This window comes from Mustela lutreola, chromosome 9 (assembly GCF_030435805.1).
Source record: "Mustela lutreola isolate mMusLut2 chromosome 9, mMusLut2.pri, whole genome shotgun sequence".
Taxonomy (NCBI): Eukaryota; Metazoa; Chordata; class Mammalia; order Carnivora; family Mustelidae; genus Mustela; species Mustela lutreola.
The window spans coordinates 93,188,177-93,205,714 of NC_081298.1; the positions used below are offsets into that span (position 1 = coordinate 93,188,177).

At 48.2% G+C, this 17,538-nt stretch overlaps 1 protein-coding gene and 1 pseudogene across 1 annotated transcript; both read right to left on the reverse strand.

Annotated features, from left to right (window-relative positions):
- Window positions 1-1,257: 1,257 nt before the first annotated feature.
- FIGLA (folliculogenesis specific bHLH transcription factor) lies at window positions 1,258-8,303 on the reverse strand. The gene is made up of 3 exons (XM_059134360.1): window positions 8,097-8,303; window positions 3,190-3,342; window positions 1,258-1,584 (listed from the first exon to the last, which is right to left on the reverse strand). The coding sequence occupies exons 1-3, from the start codon at window positions 8,301-8,303 to the stop codon at window positions 1,258-1,260; spliced, it is 687 nt and encodes a 228-aa protein (XP_058990343.1).
- A 3,727-nt stretch (window positions 8,304-12,030) lies between these two features.
- LOC131840271 (ADP-ribosylation factor-binding protein GGA1-like) lies at window positions 12,031-15,869 on the reverse strand (annotated as a pseudogene).
- Between the last annotated feature and the right edge of the window lie 1,669 nt (window positions 15,870-17,538).

The following is a 17,538-nucleotide window of genomic DNA, read 5'->3' on the forward strand; positions in this document are numbered from 1 at the left end:
CCACAGATGGAAAAGCTGAGGATTAGAGATGCAGTAGCTCACTCAAGGATGCACAACTAGCAAGGCTTAAAACCAGCATTTGAACCCCCATGTTTGGTCTCTAGAACCTGCATTTGGCTGCTGTTCTAAACTGCCTCCTACCACCAACCGTCACTTGTGACTCCACAGCTCCCGTTGTCCTGTACATTGCACTATGCAGCTTACTTATCACAGTATGCTTGGCTCCAGTTCCTACAAGCCGTTTTATCTATAGCAGATGTGCTGGAGAATGGACCAAGGGGTCTCGTCAGAGTGACAGTGAGACACAGCAAGGGCCAACCATCTACTTTGTGGACTTGGAGAGGCAGGCTGAGCCTTGTATCTAGCAGCTTTATTAGTGTGGCAAAGAAACAAGAGCTATTATAATAAACTCTTGTTTGTACTTAGAAAATGCACCTTCCTACAGGAAACAATTGAGGGTTGCTGGAAGGGAGGGGGTTGGGGCATGGGATAACTGGATGATGGGCATGAAGGAGGGCATGGGATGGAAGGAACACTGAGTGTTGTATGCAACTGATGAATCGCTGAACTCTACCCCTGAAACTAATAAACTATATGTTAATTAATTGAATTTAAATTTAAAAAAAAAAGAAAATGCTGCCTTCCCACAAGGCTAACCAAAAAATACGTGTGCATGCATGTGCCCACATGTACATGGGTATGTGGGGTCGCCATGGATCTTTATGTATGGCAAGCCACTTCTTTTTCGGGAGACCTCAGTTAGAAAAACTTTAAGATTTTATTTATTTATTTGTCAGAAGGGGGAGAGAGAGAACAAGCAGGCAGAGAGGCAGGCAGAGGCAGAGAAAGAGAAGCAGGCTCCCCACTGAGAAAGAAGCCCCACATGGGACTCGAACCCAGGACCCTGGGATTATGACCTGAGCCGAAGGCAGTGGCTTAACCGACTGAGCCACCCAGATGTCCCTAGAAAACTTTTGATGAATTAATTAGGGTCATAAAAAAGTAAATTTATGTCTGTACTGGATAACTCTTCAGGGGCTGCCTTCTCCTTGAGTTGCTTACCAATTAACTGAAAACATAATAATAGATTTTCCAAGTGTGTAAACCTGGCGATTCACAGACCTGTACCCCTGGGGATAAAAATATATGTTTATAAAAAATTAAAAATTAAAAAAAATGCAAAAAATAATAATAATAATAGATTTTCCAAACTAGCAAACTCCACTTTTCCCACCTAGGTACTTTCACAAAATGATCTTATTTCAAGTATCTTTTAGCCTGGAAAATTCCATACACCTCAAGGAAAATATTTTGGGTTTTTTTGACATCAATGTAGCTATTTAAAAAGAAACACTTTACCAGACTCCTGGTTGGGGAGAGAACTCCAGTCATAGACATCGCACTCTGGCAACAAGTATATGCTGACTCACCACTGCCACCATCTGTCCAGGGCCTTTTCTCCTCATTCTTCAAGCCCACAGTACAGCTGGCATGCTGGGTGATGTTTCTGGATAGGTCTCCAGCCAAGGATATAGGTGCCTCAGAAGGATTGTTCCTATAGTTCTGGCAATCCGGATTTTGTCTCTAGAAATCATATTTATTTGTCAAACAGTATAATAGTACAGTCATATTTTGAAGATCTAAGTCAATATATTTTAAAATTTTAACCAATGTATTTTCATTTAAGTGATAAGGGCAATCTTAAGTTATTATGGATGAAAAGAAAAGAAAACTCAGTAGACTGTATTTGTTTTTTTCTACAACCTTAAAATGTTGTGCAATTGGCAACTGCATTAAAAAGATTATCCCTTGGAACGGATCCTGTAGTTTATAATAAATGCAGCACAAAGCACTTCTGTCACCCATACAAGGAAAAACTAAAGCAGCCACCTGCCTGTGTGCAAACACTGTGGTCAGGCCCCAGCACAAGCATCCAATTGGCTAACAGGATAATCCATTCCCACCATTGCAGAATGTATCCCCTCAGAAGTCACCCTTGCAGGATAAGTGGACAAGGAAAAAAGGTTGAAAGTATCATTCTATACCTGGCCACTCCTGCCTTAAGTTTCTAGAATAATTATGTTTCTCTACTCTCTAGTATCTGTCCTTCTCTTCTATCCCCAAACACAATCACATCGCTACATAGAAGAGACTTCCACTAATCTAACCATTTCTTCCCTCCTTTTGATCCTTCGTTTCTGTCTCAGATCTCCAGGTATAATGGACTTGAAATTTGCCATTGTGCTTTGCCTGGACTTCACTAACCTACACTCAACCTCCTATAAGCAGCATTCCACCCCATACTATTCCACATCTCACGTGCTGGGCCTCTCTGTAGCTTCTTGCCCTACTTTCTACACTCAGATTCCCAAGATTCTCCCCTGCTTGACCTTAGGTTCTATCTTTCCTCTCCACCTTCCTGCTACCTTCTCCTGTCTGATTCTCCTCCTCCATCTTGTCAGTGGTGTCCCTGAGGGCTCATTTCTAAGGTCTTTCTCTCTTTGTGTCTTCCCTCCTTTGATGACTGATCCACTTACAGGTCTTCAAGGCTTGCCTGACCATACATCCAGCCCGTATAACTAGCCCACAGCTTCCATCGCCTAATGGACCTTTCTGAGCTCTGCACCCCGATAATGGTGGTGACAACTATGTGCTTCACGGTTTGCAAAGCAGGTTCAATTATTTCATTCTACCAAATGGTTGCAAATCCCATGAGACTGGCATAACAACCACTGCTGAGCATTCCACCAGAGTTGTCTCTCAGGGAGGGCCTCTCCAAGAGAAATGCCTCTTCCTTTCTGAGTCCAGTTCAGTGGAAAACCACCACTACAGAGTGAGTTTATGGAAGCCTCCTCTCCATCCCTAGCTATCAATGTTGTATTAAATTAAAGATTTATGGCAAGCTACTTCTTTTTCTGGAGACCTCAGATGCCCTGAACAGTGACAGGAGGTAAGTATAGACCTCAACCAGGAACTTGGCTCCAAAGCTCACACAGATCTAGATTCAAACCACAGTCCTGACATTTCTTAGCTATGTGGCCTTTCCCTGTATTTTGGTTTCCTCCTCTATAAAACATGGATCATAATTAATTCCCAGAATTGTTATAAACAATTGAAACATATAAACTGCCTGGCAATGGAAAGGGCTCAATAAATGGTAGCTACTGCTCTTAATTCTCAAGGCTTTACCTCAGAGTCTTTGGCTGCTTCCAAAACATCACTGAGAACTTGTATGTACTCGGTTGCACCTTTAAGGATATCAACTTTGCTAGGCTTCCTGCTTTGGGGAAGAAATGGCACAAGTGCCTTCAGTTTGGCAAAACCACGGTTGAGATTTTTTATCTGGAAAACAAACAAACAAACAAAAGCAAAGTGACATACAGAGAAGCTAACTTGTACAGCTATCCCCCGCCCCAAAACCAAGAAGAGGGCTGTGTGGGCTTGTTTGCACATCTCTTGTCTGGGTGGTGAACCAAAGCAGGCACATGCCAGAATCACCACTCCACCAGCAGTGCCATTGCTGGCAATCGAGGAAGGGCTGGTGTAAACTCAGCATTCTGGGTGAATGGGCTGGAAGGGAAGGGGGTCGGTATTCCTGCTGAACCCCTCCTCTTCCTCCTATAGCATACCCACTGCAATGTTCAGGCAGTGGGGAAATGGCTAGAACTCGAAGTCAAAACATCAGGATTTGAAACCCAGCTCCCCTATGTACTACCTTATAAGAATGCAGGATACTTCGTATCACCAAGCTATGGTTTACTGCAAAGTGGAAAATACCCACGTTGTAAGCTTTTTTGTGGTGATTAATATAATCACGCATAAGACACTTCTTCCTGACCTGGCCCAAAGAAAGTCCTAAGTGGTACTGATAATGAATAAAATGTGCAAATCTTGGTCTACTCAAGCACCATGCCATCAACTCTTTAACCTCTTTCCCAGCCTAACAGAGTAAAGTGTTAGAGTCTAGAGAATCTGCATGTTGGCAAGATTTGAAAGGCGGAATAAGGTTATTTATCTTTATGTTTATAAGTCTCTAGGATCTAATCCTTCAGTTCTAAATGCTTGGAACACTGATGACCATTCCCCAAAGGGAACTGGCCTTGGAAAAACTGGCTTCCACTACACCATAAAGCCAATATACTCATATTGAGAGCCCTCTCCCACTCCAGATCAAAGTGAATAATGGACACAGTCATCCCATTTCAGCAGAATATAAAGACCAACAAAAGCATGAAAATGAGGGGCACCTGGGTTGCTCAGTGGGTTAAAGCCTCTGCCTTCAGCTCGGGTCATGATCCTAGAATCCTGGGATCGAGCCCCGCATTGGGCTTTCTGCTCTGCGGGGAGCCTGCTTCCCCCCCATCTCTCTGCCTGCCTCTCTACAAACTTGTGATCTCTGTCAAATAAATAAAATCTTTTTTTAAAAAGTAAGAAAATTTTTTAAAAAAAGAAAATGTGGAGGGGACGCCTGGGTGGCTCAGTTGGTTAAGCAGCTGCCTTCGGCTCAGGTCATGATCCCAGCGTCCTGGGATCGAGTCCCACATCGGGCTCCTTGCTCCGCAGGGAGCCTGCTTCTCCCTCTGACTCTGCCTTTCACTCTGTCTGCCTATGCTCGCTCTTGCTCACTCTCTCTCTGACAAATAAATAAAATCTTTAAAAAAAAAAAAAAGAAAAAGAAAATGTGGAGCTTTGTTAAAATAACTACAAAACAGGGCGCCTGGGTGGCTCAGTGGGTTAAGCCGCTGCCTTCGGCTCAGGTCATGATCTCAGGGTCCTGGGATCGAGCCCTGCATCGGGCTCTCTGCTCAGCAGGGAGCCTGCTTCCTCCTCTCTCTCTGCCTTCCTCTCTGCCTACTTGTGATCTCTCTCTGCCGAATAAATAAATAAAATATTTAAAACAAACAAACAAACAAAAAAACTACAAAACAAAATAGAAATTAGGTATCATTTTTCATGTGCCAAGCTGATAATATTGTTAGTCATACCCAGCAATAGAGATGAGCAAAGGGAAGAGTTTTCTATCCCATAAGAAGGGATTAAAATTAGTAAAATTCTCTAGGAAGAAGCAGTTGGGCATCTGGTATCAAAAGTTGTGAGATTGTATACATCCTCTGTCCCAGTAATTTCATTACTAGAATTTTATTTGAGAGCAATTATCACACATGCACATAAAGACCAGGAAAACCTGCAAAAAGCATAAAGATTAGAGATGTATGGTCCATTTTATGACAGAGTATGCAGTAAAAAGCTGTTCTTTCAAAGAATTCTTAAGAATGAGGAAATGCCAAATCCAAACCGCAATGAGATACTGCCTCACACGGGTCAGAATGGGTAAAATTAACAGGTCAGGAAACGACAGATACTGGTGAAGACAAGGAGAAGGGAATCCTCTTACACGGCTGGTAGGAATGCAAACTGGGGCAGTTACTCTGGAAAACAGTTTGGAGATTCCTCAAAAAGGTGAAAATGGAGCTACCCTATGACCCAACAATTGCACTACAAGGGATTTACCCCAAAGATACCAATGTAGTGGTCTGAAGGGGCACCTGCACCCCAGGGTTTATAACAGCAATGTCCACAATAGCCATTCTATAGAAAGACCTCAGATGTCCATCAAGAAATGAATGGATACAATGGAATACTATGCAGCCATCAAAAGAAATGAAATCTTGCCATTTGCAACAACGTGGATGGAACTAGAGCGTATCATGCTTAGCGAAATAAGTCAAGCAGAGAAAGACAACTATCATATGATCTCCCTGATATGAGGAAGTGGTGATGCAACATGGAGGCTTAAATGGGTAGAAGAATAAATGAAACAAGATGGGATTGGGAGGGAGACAAACCATAAGTGACTCTTAATCTCACAAAACAAACTGAGGGTTGCCGGGGGGAGGGGGTTGGGGAGAAGGGGGTGGGATTATGGACATTGGGGAGGGTATGTGATTTGGTGAGTGCTGTGAAGTGTGTAAACCTGGTGATTCACAGACCTGGGGATAAAAATATATGTTTATAAAAAATATATGTTTATAAAAAATAAAAAATTAAAAAAAAAAGAAATGAATGGATAAAGAAGATATGGTATATATACACAATGGAATATTACTCAGTCATCAAATAAATGAAATATTGCCACTTGCAATGATGTGGGTGGAACCAGAGAGTATTATGCTAAGTGAAATAGCTCAGAGAAAAACTATTATCACATGATTTCACTCATATGTGGAATTTAAGAAACAAAATGGAGGGGGTGCCTGAGTGGCTCAGCTGGTTAAGTTCTGCCTTCAGCTCAGGTAATGATCCCAGTGTCCTGGAATCAAGTCCCATGTCAGGCTCTCTGCTTGGCCAGGAGTCTGTTTCTCTCTCTCCACTCATGCTCTCTGGCTCTCTTCTGTCTCACTCTCTCTCAAATAAATAACTTAAATATTTAAAAGAGAGAGAGAAAGAGACACAACAGGAGAATAGGGGAAGGGAGGGGAAATTGAAACAAGACAGAATCAGAGGGCAGAGAGGAGACAAACCATAAGAGACTCTTAATCATAGGAAACAAACGGGGTTGCTGGGGAACGGGGAGGGGGGGATGGGGTGATGGACATTAAGGAGTGCATGAGATATAATGAGCACTGCGTGTTCTATAAGACTGAAAAATCACTAAAGTCTACCTCTGAAACTAACAATACACTATATGTTAATTAGCTGAATTTAAAAAACAATAATCAGGAAATGCTTTTGATAACGTTGATTGAAAAAAATGGAAAACTATGTACCATCTCACAAATTTATAATTTATATATGTGCACACATAACTAGAAAAAAAAAAAGACTGGGAGGGTATATATACAAGAATGTTAGTTCATAGCAGTTATATCTGTGTTATGGGTGTTTCTGTTCCCCAGTCATTTTTCTAATCTTCAGGTGCATTAATTTTGTCCTTGTAAAGAAGAATGAAGGTCATTAGCTTTAAAATAGAGAATAAAACCAGGACGAATTCTCTGCAGAAAGCACTTGCTTCCTGATGGGAAGGACCATATAAAATGCAAACTATTGGATCAGAATCTTGTTTGAGGCCACATTGTCACATCAGATCGCAGGGTTATTTTCGCAAGGGGGTCTAAAGCCAGGTGAAACCATGCTTTCCCACTCTTGGAGTTTCTCCAGCTTCCCTTGGTCTTCTACTCTCACTTGGTCCTCTCTCCTTCCGCCCTTTCCCACACTCCTAGCGGATTCACCAAGGGCTACACTTCCAAAGGGCCCGGGCATGCAGGAACGTCCCCAGCAGAGAAACTCCCCCTCAAGTCCCCAGCTTGAAGGCGCCCCTCGGTCCTCCCGTGACCCGCCCCCGCCCCCGCCCCCTCTCTAGGACGCCTGGGCTGCCGTCAAACTCCAGGTTTGCAAAGAGCCCAAGGGAGACCAGACTGGGCACACCGGGGCCCCGGTTCCGTTAGAAACACTAAAAGCCACCAGTAGATGTCGCTCGGACTACGAGTCCCAGGACCGTTACCCCTTGTGATTCGCCGCGTCCCCGCCTGACGGGGAAATGAGGCACTGGCTGGAGTGGGAGGCCGCGGCACACCGGGGCACCGTGTTTCCTCACGCCAAGAAAGAGAAACGAATAACCTCCGCTGGGCCCGGTCATCCCACACATGCTTCCAGACAGAGATGCGGAGGAGAGGGAAAGGGACGGTGGGAGCGCTTTGCGCCCCAAGCGCTCACCCAGCGCGAGCGGCTGGGAGAAGGAGGCGCAGCTCCCGGGCGCTAACCTTTTCGAAAGCACCTGCCAAGCGGAGACATTTTCGACGCCGTCACGGGCCTCGCGTGCCCCCGTCGCACCCCCGGACCCCCTGGCAGGCGGTTAGCAGGGGAGAGGGCCATCCCACCGTCAAAGAACGAGCGGCCGGCCGAGGGAGGAGGGTAACAAGGCCACTACCATCTCTCAAGCTAGAGACCCGAGCCGAGGTTCGAGTCGCCTCCGAGGCCCGCAGGGGGGTCGTGAGTGGGTGCACCGGCTACTGGCCAGATGTTCGGCGGGGAGCAGCATGGCGTGGGGTGGCCGAGCCCGGGTGGCCTTGGGGACCCGCGCGGGGCAGGGCGCTCACCCTCTCGCGCTCCTTGGCGTTTGCCACGCGGCGCCGCTCCAGCACCAACTGGAGGTCCTCGGTTGACGAGTAGCCTCCCGAGGGCAGCCGCTTGAGCCGGCAGACGGCGGCCAGCTGAGGCAGCGGCCCGAACTGCTCCCGAAGCAGGTCCTCCAGCACCTCAGCCGGCGGGACGCCCAGGAGAGCCGGCGCGGGCGCTGCGTCCATGGCGGAGGGCGGGAGCGCAGGGGGCCGCGCGGCCTTTCATCGCCCGCACCTGGGGCCTCACAAGGCACGGGGGCGGGGCCTGGACCACCTGTCGCTGTTCTCCTGCTTGCCTCGTGTTAGTCAGGTGGGGCTGTAGGGAAGATTAGCCCTTGGGGATCCGGGTTTCAGCAGCTCCGCGGGTGGTTTCGGTGAACATGGGATTCCTGACAACAACGGGTCCTCAAATTTGGCTGCACACCGGAACCACCTGGGGAATTGGGTTATTCTTAATCCGCCCACCTGGGTACCCATCCCCAAAATTCTACTTTGGTCAATTCAGGTTGGGGACTGCGCTTCCGGATACATGTATACACATGTATGCAAATATATAAATGTACACGTATACATTTACTGGAAAAACTGATGGCTACACACAAAACTTAAAAGTTCATTGTGAAAAACATAAAAGTTGCAAGAACAGTAAGAGGTCCTGTAGCCCCTTCACCTAGATTCTCCACTTGTTAATTTTTTTCCACATTTACTCCACTACCCTCCTTTGTCTCTCTGAATATTCCCTATTTCATTATTCTTTTACTAAAGCATTTCCTAAGTCTTGCCCCATCTTCATGACCTTGACAGTTTCAAAGAGGAGAGGTCTTTCATTCTGAAGGCCGTCCCTCAACTGGAGTCTGCCCAGGGTTCCCTCCTGTCCAGACCTAGGCCATTCCTTCTTGGCTGGGACTCCACAGAAAAGATGCTGGGCTGTCTCCATACATCCCTTCGGGATATACATGATGCTGACCTATCCCACAACTGGTGAAGTTAACCTTGATCACCCAGTCAAGGTGGTATCTGCCAGGTTCCTTCATCATAAATGGACTATTTTTTCCTTTTGATTGATAAATATTTTGTGAGGAAATCACCAATATCCTCTAGCAGCATTCATTGCTGACTCCTGCCTGAATTAACCATCATTTCATGGCCAAGTTGTTGACATTCTATCGTGGGGAAGAGCTTTTCCTTCTCCCCCATTTATTTATTCATTTTGTATTTATGTCGGCATGAACTCATGACTTTTTATTTTGTTTAATAAGATGTAATTTATTCATATCCCTATTTCAATGTTCAGATGGCCCCGATTTGGTCTGTAGGAGCCCCTTCATGTTAGTTTTTCTGTTCTTTTGACATGGCCCCATCACTTTTTGCGTGCTTTCTTACTTGTCCCCAAAATGCTCATCTTTGATTATCCCAGTTCAGCCATGGAATCAGTCAGTTCTTTTAGTGGAAAATGAAATTTAGAAACAAAGATTTGGGGGCCACCTGGGTGGCTCACTTGGTTAAGCATCTGCCTTCCGCTCAGGTCATGATCTCAGGGCCCTGGGATCAAGTCCCATTTTGGGGCTTCTCCCTCTCCTCTGCCCCCCTTACACACATGGTTGCTCTCTCTTTCTATCTGTCTCAAATGAATAAATAAAATCTTTTTAAAAAGAAACAAAGATTTGGATGCTTAGATATTAATTCCTTTTGAGATGCAATCCTTCTAAACCCTTTAAGCAGATAGGAAATATATATATGTACACACACAAGCATACACACACATACAAGTATATAATATATATATAAATATACATTTCTGTGTAAATAGATTTTAAAAACGTGAGTTCACACTAATACCTCCAATTCCAATCCAATTGCTAAGATTTCTCAACGTTTCTCCTTAATTTGTAACTCCCTTCTCTAACAGCTAGAAACCTGACTCCCATTATCCTCAATGTATTTACTTATTTACTCACTTAATTCCATAGCCCCTTTCCTAGCCACATCAGCCACCTCCTCAGACCCATCTTGTCAGCTCCCCCCATGCCACTGCCTACAAGGGAAGAGCGAGGGAAGAGAAGAGGACACACCAAATGTTTAACTGGGATTCCCCAAGCAGTGGGCTTTGGAATGAGGTAAGATCTGTGCCTCATATCTTCCATATGTCTTGCATTTTTCACAATAAGCATGGGTCATACACACACACACATACACACACACATACATATTTATATTTATATTTATGTACTTAAGTATTTATTTATGTACTTAAGGAAAATGATTTTGTTTGATCTAAGTTTATTTGGTGGTGTCTGCTAGCAAACAGAAGGCAAAAGAGCCAAATGTGTGGAAATAAAGCTTAAAATGGAAATCACTTACCCATTTATTTAAATTTCCTTCAGCATCAAAAAGGACATTATTTTTTTTTTAAAGATTTTATTTATTTATTTGACAGACAGAGATCACAAGTAGGCAGAGAGGCAGGCAGAGAGAGAGGAGGAAGCAGGCCCCCCGCTGAGCAGAGAGCACGATGCAGGGCTCGATCCCAGGACTCTGAGATCATGACCTGAGCCGAAGGCAGCGGCTTAACCCACTGAGCCACCCACTCAGGCGCCCCAAAAAGGACATTATTGATTGCCATTTTCTTTTTTATTCTAAATCCTTGAGTGGGCACACTGATGTGTAGCAGGAACCCAATGTGAGAACCACAGAAGTTATTCCTTCATCCTTGCTCCCCTCCGTTAACTCCAACTCTCACTTTCTGGCATCTTGTCTGTTAGATTCCTATATGGAGCCCTCTGTCCTAAGGGAGAGCAACCCCATGAACGAATCTAAACTGAGATGTCACACCTGATGGTGACTTGGTACCCCTACCTTGCCATTACCCGAAGATGCAATGGCCTAGTGAACAAAAAAAAGTTAATTTTTCTCTTGTCTGGCAGTGTGAAAGGTGCAGGTCAGTGGTGCCTCTCTGCTCCTCATGATCACCTGGGGCTTAAGCTCCTTCCAGATCATTGCCCCTTAAGCATTGCTCCTGAGTGTCATTTTCAAAAATGGAGCCGTCCTATTAGAGGCCTGTGTCATCTCTGGTGCCCAGAGCATCAAAGGCCTCAGTTCATTCACCCCAGTCAAGACTCAGAGCGGGAGCAAAAATTCTTCTAGGTATTCCAACCAGATGCCAAATGATTTAATTCAGGGATTTAGGCACCTAATGCAATCACTGGGAGGGCTGGTGAAGCGGAGGGGCTCAGTTGGAGAAAATACCACCAAAGCTGCACTGGAGCAGGCACCAGTGTTGCTGGGGCTGCCACCCAACTCCCCCACTGCTGGGAAAGGGGACCCAAGGACAATGTTGCACAGAAACACCAAGTCCCCATCCCTGGGCTTGTCCATAGAAAATAAACAAAAGGACAGGGACGTGAGTTCTGCCTGATGTCCATGCTCACCAGCTCACACACCTGTTTCTAAGGAGGCCATCTTAATTGGCATCCAAAGCCCTGGGAATAAGGGGTTCTGGAAAATGGAATTTCAGCCTTTCTGCCTCTACAATGCGGGGAGGCTCTCTGGAGGAGGGGAGGAGGGGGAGAGCAGGGATGGGGGAGGAAGTGGGGAATGAGGGAGTTGACTCACTGTGTCCTCCACCCTGAGACACAGAGAAACTAGACAAACTGGCCCTTGCTCCATATTTTGCCCCAGCAGAGTCACCTCATCGGTCTTTCCTGTTTCCTACTCTAGGTCTCAGCTAAGAGGAATGCTCCTCATATCTGCCTGGGTCCTTGGCAGCCCCTCATCACAATGACCAGTTTGTGGCCCGAATATAGTTCCCTTAATCTCTGTAGCTCAGTCAAAACATGAAAGAGCTGCTAAAACAAAACAAAACAAAAAACAAGAACAGCTTTACTAAGGGAAGGCAAAGAATGACATTTTTAAAAGGGATCAAAACCTAAAAAGAGACAAGTCTATATTGCCCAGAATTCCTGTCTAAATCAATATGGCAATTCCATGTTATTACTTATAGTCATCTAAATGCATATTATTCTTGCACACTATGTGTTATTTTATCTCACCACATTCCTGGGAACTGGACTTTCCTCCCATTGTACAAATGAGAAAAACAGGTCCAAAGAAGTTGAGGGACTAGCCAAGGCCACCCTGCTGGTCTGTTTCTTGTCAAGATCTGAATGTCCTCTATCTCAGGGTCACCAGGCCCAGGCCCACAATTCCGTCTGACCTGGTCCCCGGGCGACAGGGCCTCCCTGATTGCCATGCCCCATACTTCACTTCACTTGAAGTTCCTGGCCCTCCACCCCCACTAGGCATGAGCTGGGGTTACTGTCTTGACCATACCAACAGCAGAGCTAACTGTGGGTCAGAAGTGTTTCTCCACCAAGAACAGAGAAGGGAACAGACGCACAAGCTTTGCCCCTGAGAAGCTGATGAGAGGTCAGGGACCTGGCTCAAGTGCCAGCATGCCGGAGCAGTCAAAGGCCTCCAGCTTTGACAAGATGCAAAAAGGTGCCTGACAGCGTCCTGAAAGAGTAGATGGATGGAGGCTTGGAGCCCTGCAGACTGTGAGGCCTCATGAAGAGTTGAGACTCACAAGGCCCGAGGGTTAGTCGTGAGTCCGAGGGGAAGAGCTTCTGCAACACAGGACTTTGTAGGACCACAGGCAAGACCTTCAAACTCTCTAGGCCTCATCTTGCCAGCTGTAAAGCGGAGATTGTGATAGAAGCTTCCTCAGAATTGTAGCAAGGAGTCAAGTAGGCCATTGGCACAAAGATAACAGCTAATGCTATATGATGGGATCCATGTGCTGTGCACTTTTCTAAGCTCATTTTATGGATTAACTTTCTTTTTTTTTTCCAGGAAAAAAGGACATTTTTATGTCCATAAATACTTCTGCTCTCACTCACACACCGACCCCACTCGGACGCGGACAGATGGATGGGCAGAGGGGAGGCGCCCACGGGAGGCCCCAGCAGAGGCTGGCAACTGAAGGAGATGCATTGAGGAACTCCAGGGCAGGGCCTCCCTTGGCTAGGAGCCCTGGAGGCCCCAGCTGTGACACCCAGCTCTGCCACAACCTCTGGGCCAGCAGCCACAGCCTCCACAGCCCCTCAAGAGGCCTGACGGCAAAGGGGGCAGGTGGGTGGAGTGAAACCCCTATGAGGAGTGGGGACCGTGGGGGGCTCCCCCAACTGGGCCTCCTGAAATGGTGACCACAGGGCCACTGAGAAAGAAAAGCAAAGAGTCAAACCACACACCACAGAGTGCAAAGAGCTGGGGGAGCAGGCTTCACCCTCCCCCAGTCATCCAGTTCCTATGGAGAAGGCCTGAGCTGGTTCCCGTACCAGCATGCCCCCAAGTTATGGCTGGGCCTTCCCATAAGGCATGAGACAAGTGGGGATGACCCCATCTCGGGCTGGGTCAGGGCTGGGCCTGAGGTCCTGGCCCCCGCCTGACAGCCACGCTTCCCGCCATGACCCCAGGTCCTTCTAGGGCCTTGCAGCTGCTCCCTGCTCCAGGCTCCCCACTGTGGTGAAGGTCCCCAGCAGTGCGAACTCAGGCCCAGCCTCCTGCTGGGTTCAGCTCTGCAGGGGAGGGGGACAACGAAGAAGGGGGACCACAGGGATGAGGGGAGAAGCCCTCATCCTCTCCAGGGGAGAGGCCCAGGGGATCTCGCCATGGGAACAAAGGGTATCCTAGGCCACCACAGCCTCCCACCCAGGCTAGATGGTGCCCAATCCTGCTGCCCCTTCCTCTCCCCGCCACCTCTCTGTTCTAGAGGCTCCCCCAGGTCTCGGGTGAGGGGATCTGGTCCACATCCAACATCTTGTTGTAGGTCTGGTTGCCCATGATGAAGAGAAGCTTGTAGCAAAACCTTCTTCTGGAGGTTGGAGTAGGACCTCGGTGATGGCTGAGGGGTGGACAATGGGGTTAAACGCCAGCACTTCTGTGACTGAGGGGGGCTGCAGCGTCACTTTCATGACTTTGGGGACAGCTGACTGGAAAACGATGTTGCAGATGGGATGGGGCGCAGTGCTCAGCATGGAAACCACCAACACCAGCACGTCTGAGTGCCCAGGCAGCCAGTCTCGGGCAAAGTGGAAGAGGACCTGGAAGCCATGCTGGTCATACACTGTCACTGGCAAGATGCTGCTGGGTTTGATGGACTCAGGGGCACAGTGATGCTGGCCAGCGAGAGCTCAGTCATCGTGGGCTGCTGCCAGAGGCCCAGGGGGCTCAGGGGAGGCAGCGTGGAAGAGGCCAGGGGCGCTGGAGCTGGGCGAGCTGCAGTTGCTTTTATTCTGCAGGTCCTGAAGTGTGAGTCAGGGGTGCTGGCTGCTACTTCTCCCACCACACTTGCTGGGGCTCTGGGGGCAGTGACTACTGCAGGAGGGTCTTCCCCAGGAGATCCAGGTCGTCCAGACCACTGCTCGCTGGCAGGGGCATCTGTGCAGGGGGCTGGCTGTCCATGTTGGGGACCCGAGGCGGGGCTGGGGGTTCTGTGCCATCAGAGGACAGGAAGCTGTTCCATCCGGCACCGTCCAAGCTTGGTCCTGGAAGGGGTATGGGGTCGATTAGTCCCAGACATGTGAGCTCATCATCAAGCAGGGAAACTGAGGTGCTAGGCTGCTTGGGGCTGGCCAGGTCAGTAAAGCAGGTAGGCACGGCAGGGCAGGTGGTGCCCGTAGGAGGGAGATCCAGGCCAGAGAGGTCCAGCAGGGCCAAGGTGCTCCCAGGGAGGGAGCCAGCTGCCACATCGCCGTTCACCCCTCAGCAGCTGCTTGTACACGTTGTACTGGGTGAGGTTGTCCTTGGCCTGCAGGATCTCAGCTAAGACCTCGCCATTGTCTTCTGTGTCACTGGCCAGTCGGAAAAGTGCTGGCTGCGTCTGTTCACAGTACTGGTACAGCTCCTTCATGAGGTCCCCGCTGCTGCAGGCTGAGGCCCCGCCCTGGCTGTGGCTCATCACCATCTCGGTCAGCAGCTTCACATTGTTGTTGACCTCCTCAATGGCACTCACCTGCTTTGAGATCTTCTCCATCTGCTTCTGGTCCCCCTGCACCATGTCCTTGATGAGTTTGTTGGCTGCTCGGAGGTCCTCGGGGTAGGAGCTCTTCAGCAAGTGGGCCAGCATCTTGGATTTCTCCTCCTCTTCGAAGATCACATTCTTGGGTCATGGAGGAGGAAGAGGAAAAGTGGCATCATCTGGTAGCTTCAGGTCAGACTTCACAATCCCCTGCTTCTTCAGCATCTGGTAGGCCTCTGCAATTTTCACTTCCTCGGGCAGGCTGACCATCCAGCTATAGAGGAGCTCCAAGATCTTGTTCTTCACCTTCTCCAACATCCGCAAGCCCAGGTACTTGGGAGACATGACCTTGATGAGCTCGTAGAGAAAGCAGAACTTACCCACCTCGTCATGGAACCTTTTGCCACAGCTCTTCATGCATGCTTCCAGAAACGTCAGGGCTTGGATCGCCTCCCACTCCTGTGGTGGACTGGATCTTGTGAGCCAACAGCTGGGTGGCAAGTGGAGGCTCCTCAAAGTCCTCGTTGAGCTGCTTGCAGAAGCTGTTGATGCTGGTCCAATTCAGCTCCTTGTTCAGGGCGTTGATGGCTCTGTTGATTCGCGCATCCAGAGTCTCCGGCTCCATCGCGGGCTCCATCGGCCATGGGCCTGGATTAACTTTCTTAATCTGCACAACAACCTCAAGAGAGGGGTACTCTGGCTTTTTCACAGAAGAAGAAACTGAGGCATTAAAGTCAAGTAACCAGCTTTCCCAGCTAGACAGGGGGAAAGCTAGGATTGGACCCAGATAGTCTGGCCATGGAGCCTGGGTTTATAATCACCAATGACTACAAAAGCAATGATGATATATGAACCAGACAGAATGTCTGGAAACTTGGCTAATACACAGACAAGGCAGAGGGTGTTCTGAGAAAAACTGGAGAAGCTGCAACGAGAGTGGGTTGAAGAGACACTGAGGTCCAGGGCTCAGGTCTGGTGACCCTGTAGCAGAGATGTCATGAAAGGCTCATTGGCACTACCTTGAAGAAGGCCTGGAATCCCAATCCTGGGACCAGCTAGAGTGCGAACTGCTTGTTAGATCTAAGAATAGGATAAGACTGCAACAAAAGCAGAGCTTTGAGGAGATTCAAGAGGAAGCTAGCTACAGACTATTTTGGGGAGGGGAGGGGGTACTGGAGGCACAGCTGCATGGGGCTTGTCCCGTGGAAGGAAGCCTTCTTGAGGCCCAGCTAGCAGACTCCCTTCTATCATAAGTCATCCCTCCCAAGAGAAGCCCAGGCCTCCTCACTCTTCTGTAACTCTCACTGGAGCCTGGGACTCTCACTGGTGGTAGGGGTCTCTGGACGTGGTTACCTTTGAGCTGTAGGAATTGCTGGCAGGAGAGAGAGGAAGAGCCACTTACAACTGGCCCTTAAATGAAAGAGCAGCACAAAGAGAGGCTCCTTCCAATAAGCATGGTGTAGGCATATGAGGGGGTCGGACCAAGGCCCAGGCCCAAATCTGGGTATATGAGAGCAAGCATTCTAAGAATTACAGCGTATAGAGGGCGGGGGCATTGGCTGGTAGAAGACACTCAGAGTTGCTGATTATAAACACAGGTAGATTTTTTTTTTCCTGAACTAATGACTTATGTCATCTTCAAAATGCTGTGACATCTGCTTCCAGAACTAATGACTTATGTCATCTTCAAAATGCTGTGTCATCTGCTTCCAGAATGTGCTTACTCTCCTGACTGAGATATTGTTCTCTGGCCCTAGAAAACCAAGCCTGGAAGGTCAGTTCATGATAGCCAAGAAGTATATGCCTTCTCCTCCCTGTGCTAGAGTTGGACTTTCCCCTAAATCATGCTGTGTAGACTCCAGACTCTCTCAGGTTGGGTCCTCCTACGCCAAGAGCCTGGAAACCTCCTCTCTGGGAGAAAAGGCTGTAGGCATCAGGGTGCCAACAGCACATCCATAGGGTGGTAGCAGTCTGTCACAGCCTGCGTCTGTCACCAACGCAATCCATGGTCACCGAGTGTGGCAGCCATACAGGGTTCCCATGGCAGAGGCTGGGTGGGGCAGGCACTCCAGGGTGACAAGCTGACCACTTCCCCCAGGACAACTGAAGGCTCCACTCTGTCTCCCCAGATGGCTCCACTCAGTCTGTGGAGAACTGAACTCTTCTGCCTTTCTGACTCTTGAGGAAATGGCAGCTTTCAGGACCTTCTCTGGAGAGAGAAAGATCCAGTCTAGGCATGAGAATTGACCCTGCTGTGTGAGTATGTTATCTGTCCTGTTCCATTCGCTTTAGGCCACAGACCATGGTTGGTTAATGAACAGCTAGCTTGCCACTCCAGGATGTCACCACCCCCAGGTTTCAGGCTCCAGCGGACTCTCCTTGAGGCCGTGAGAAGGGGCTTGGTGT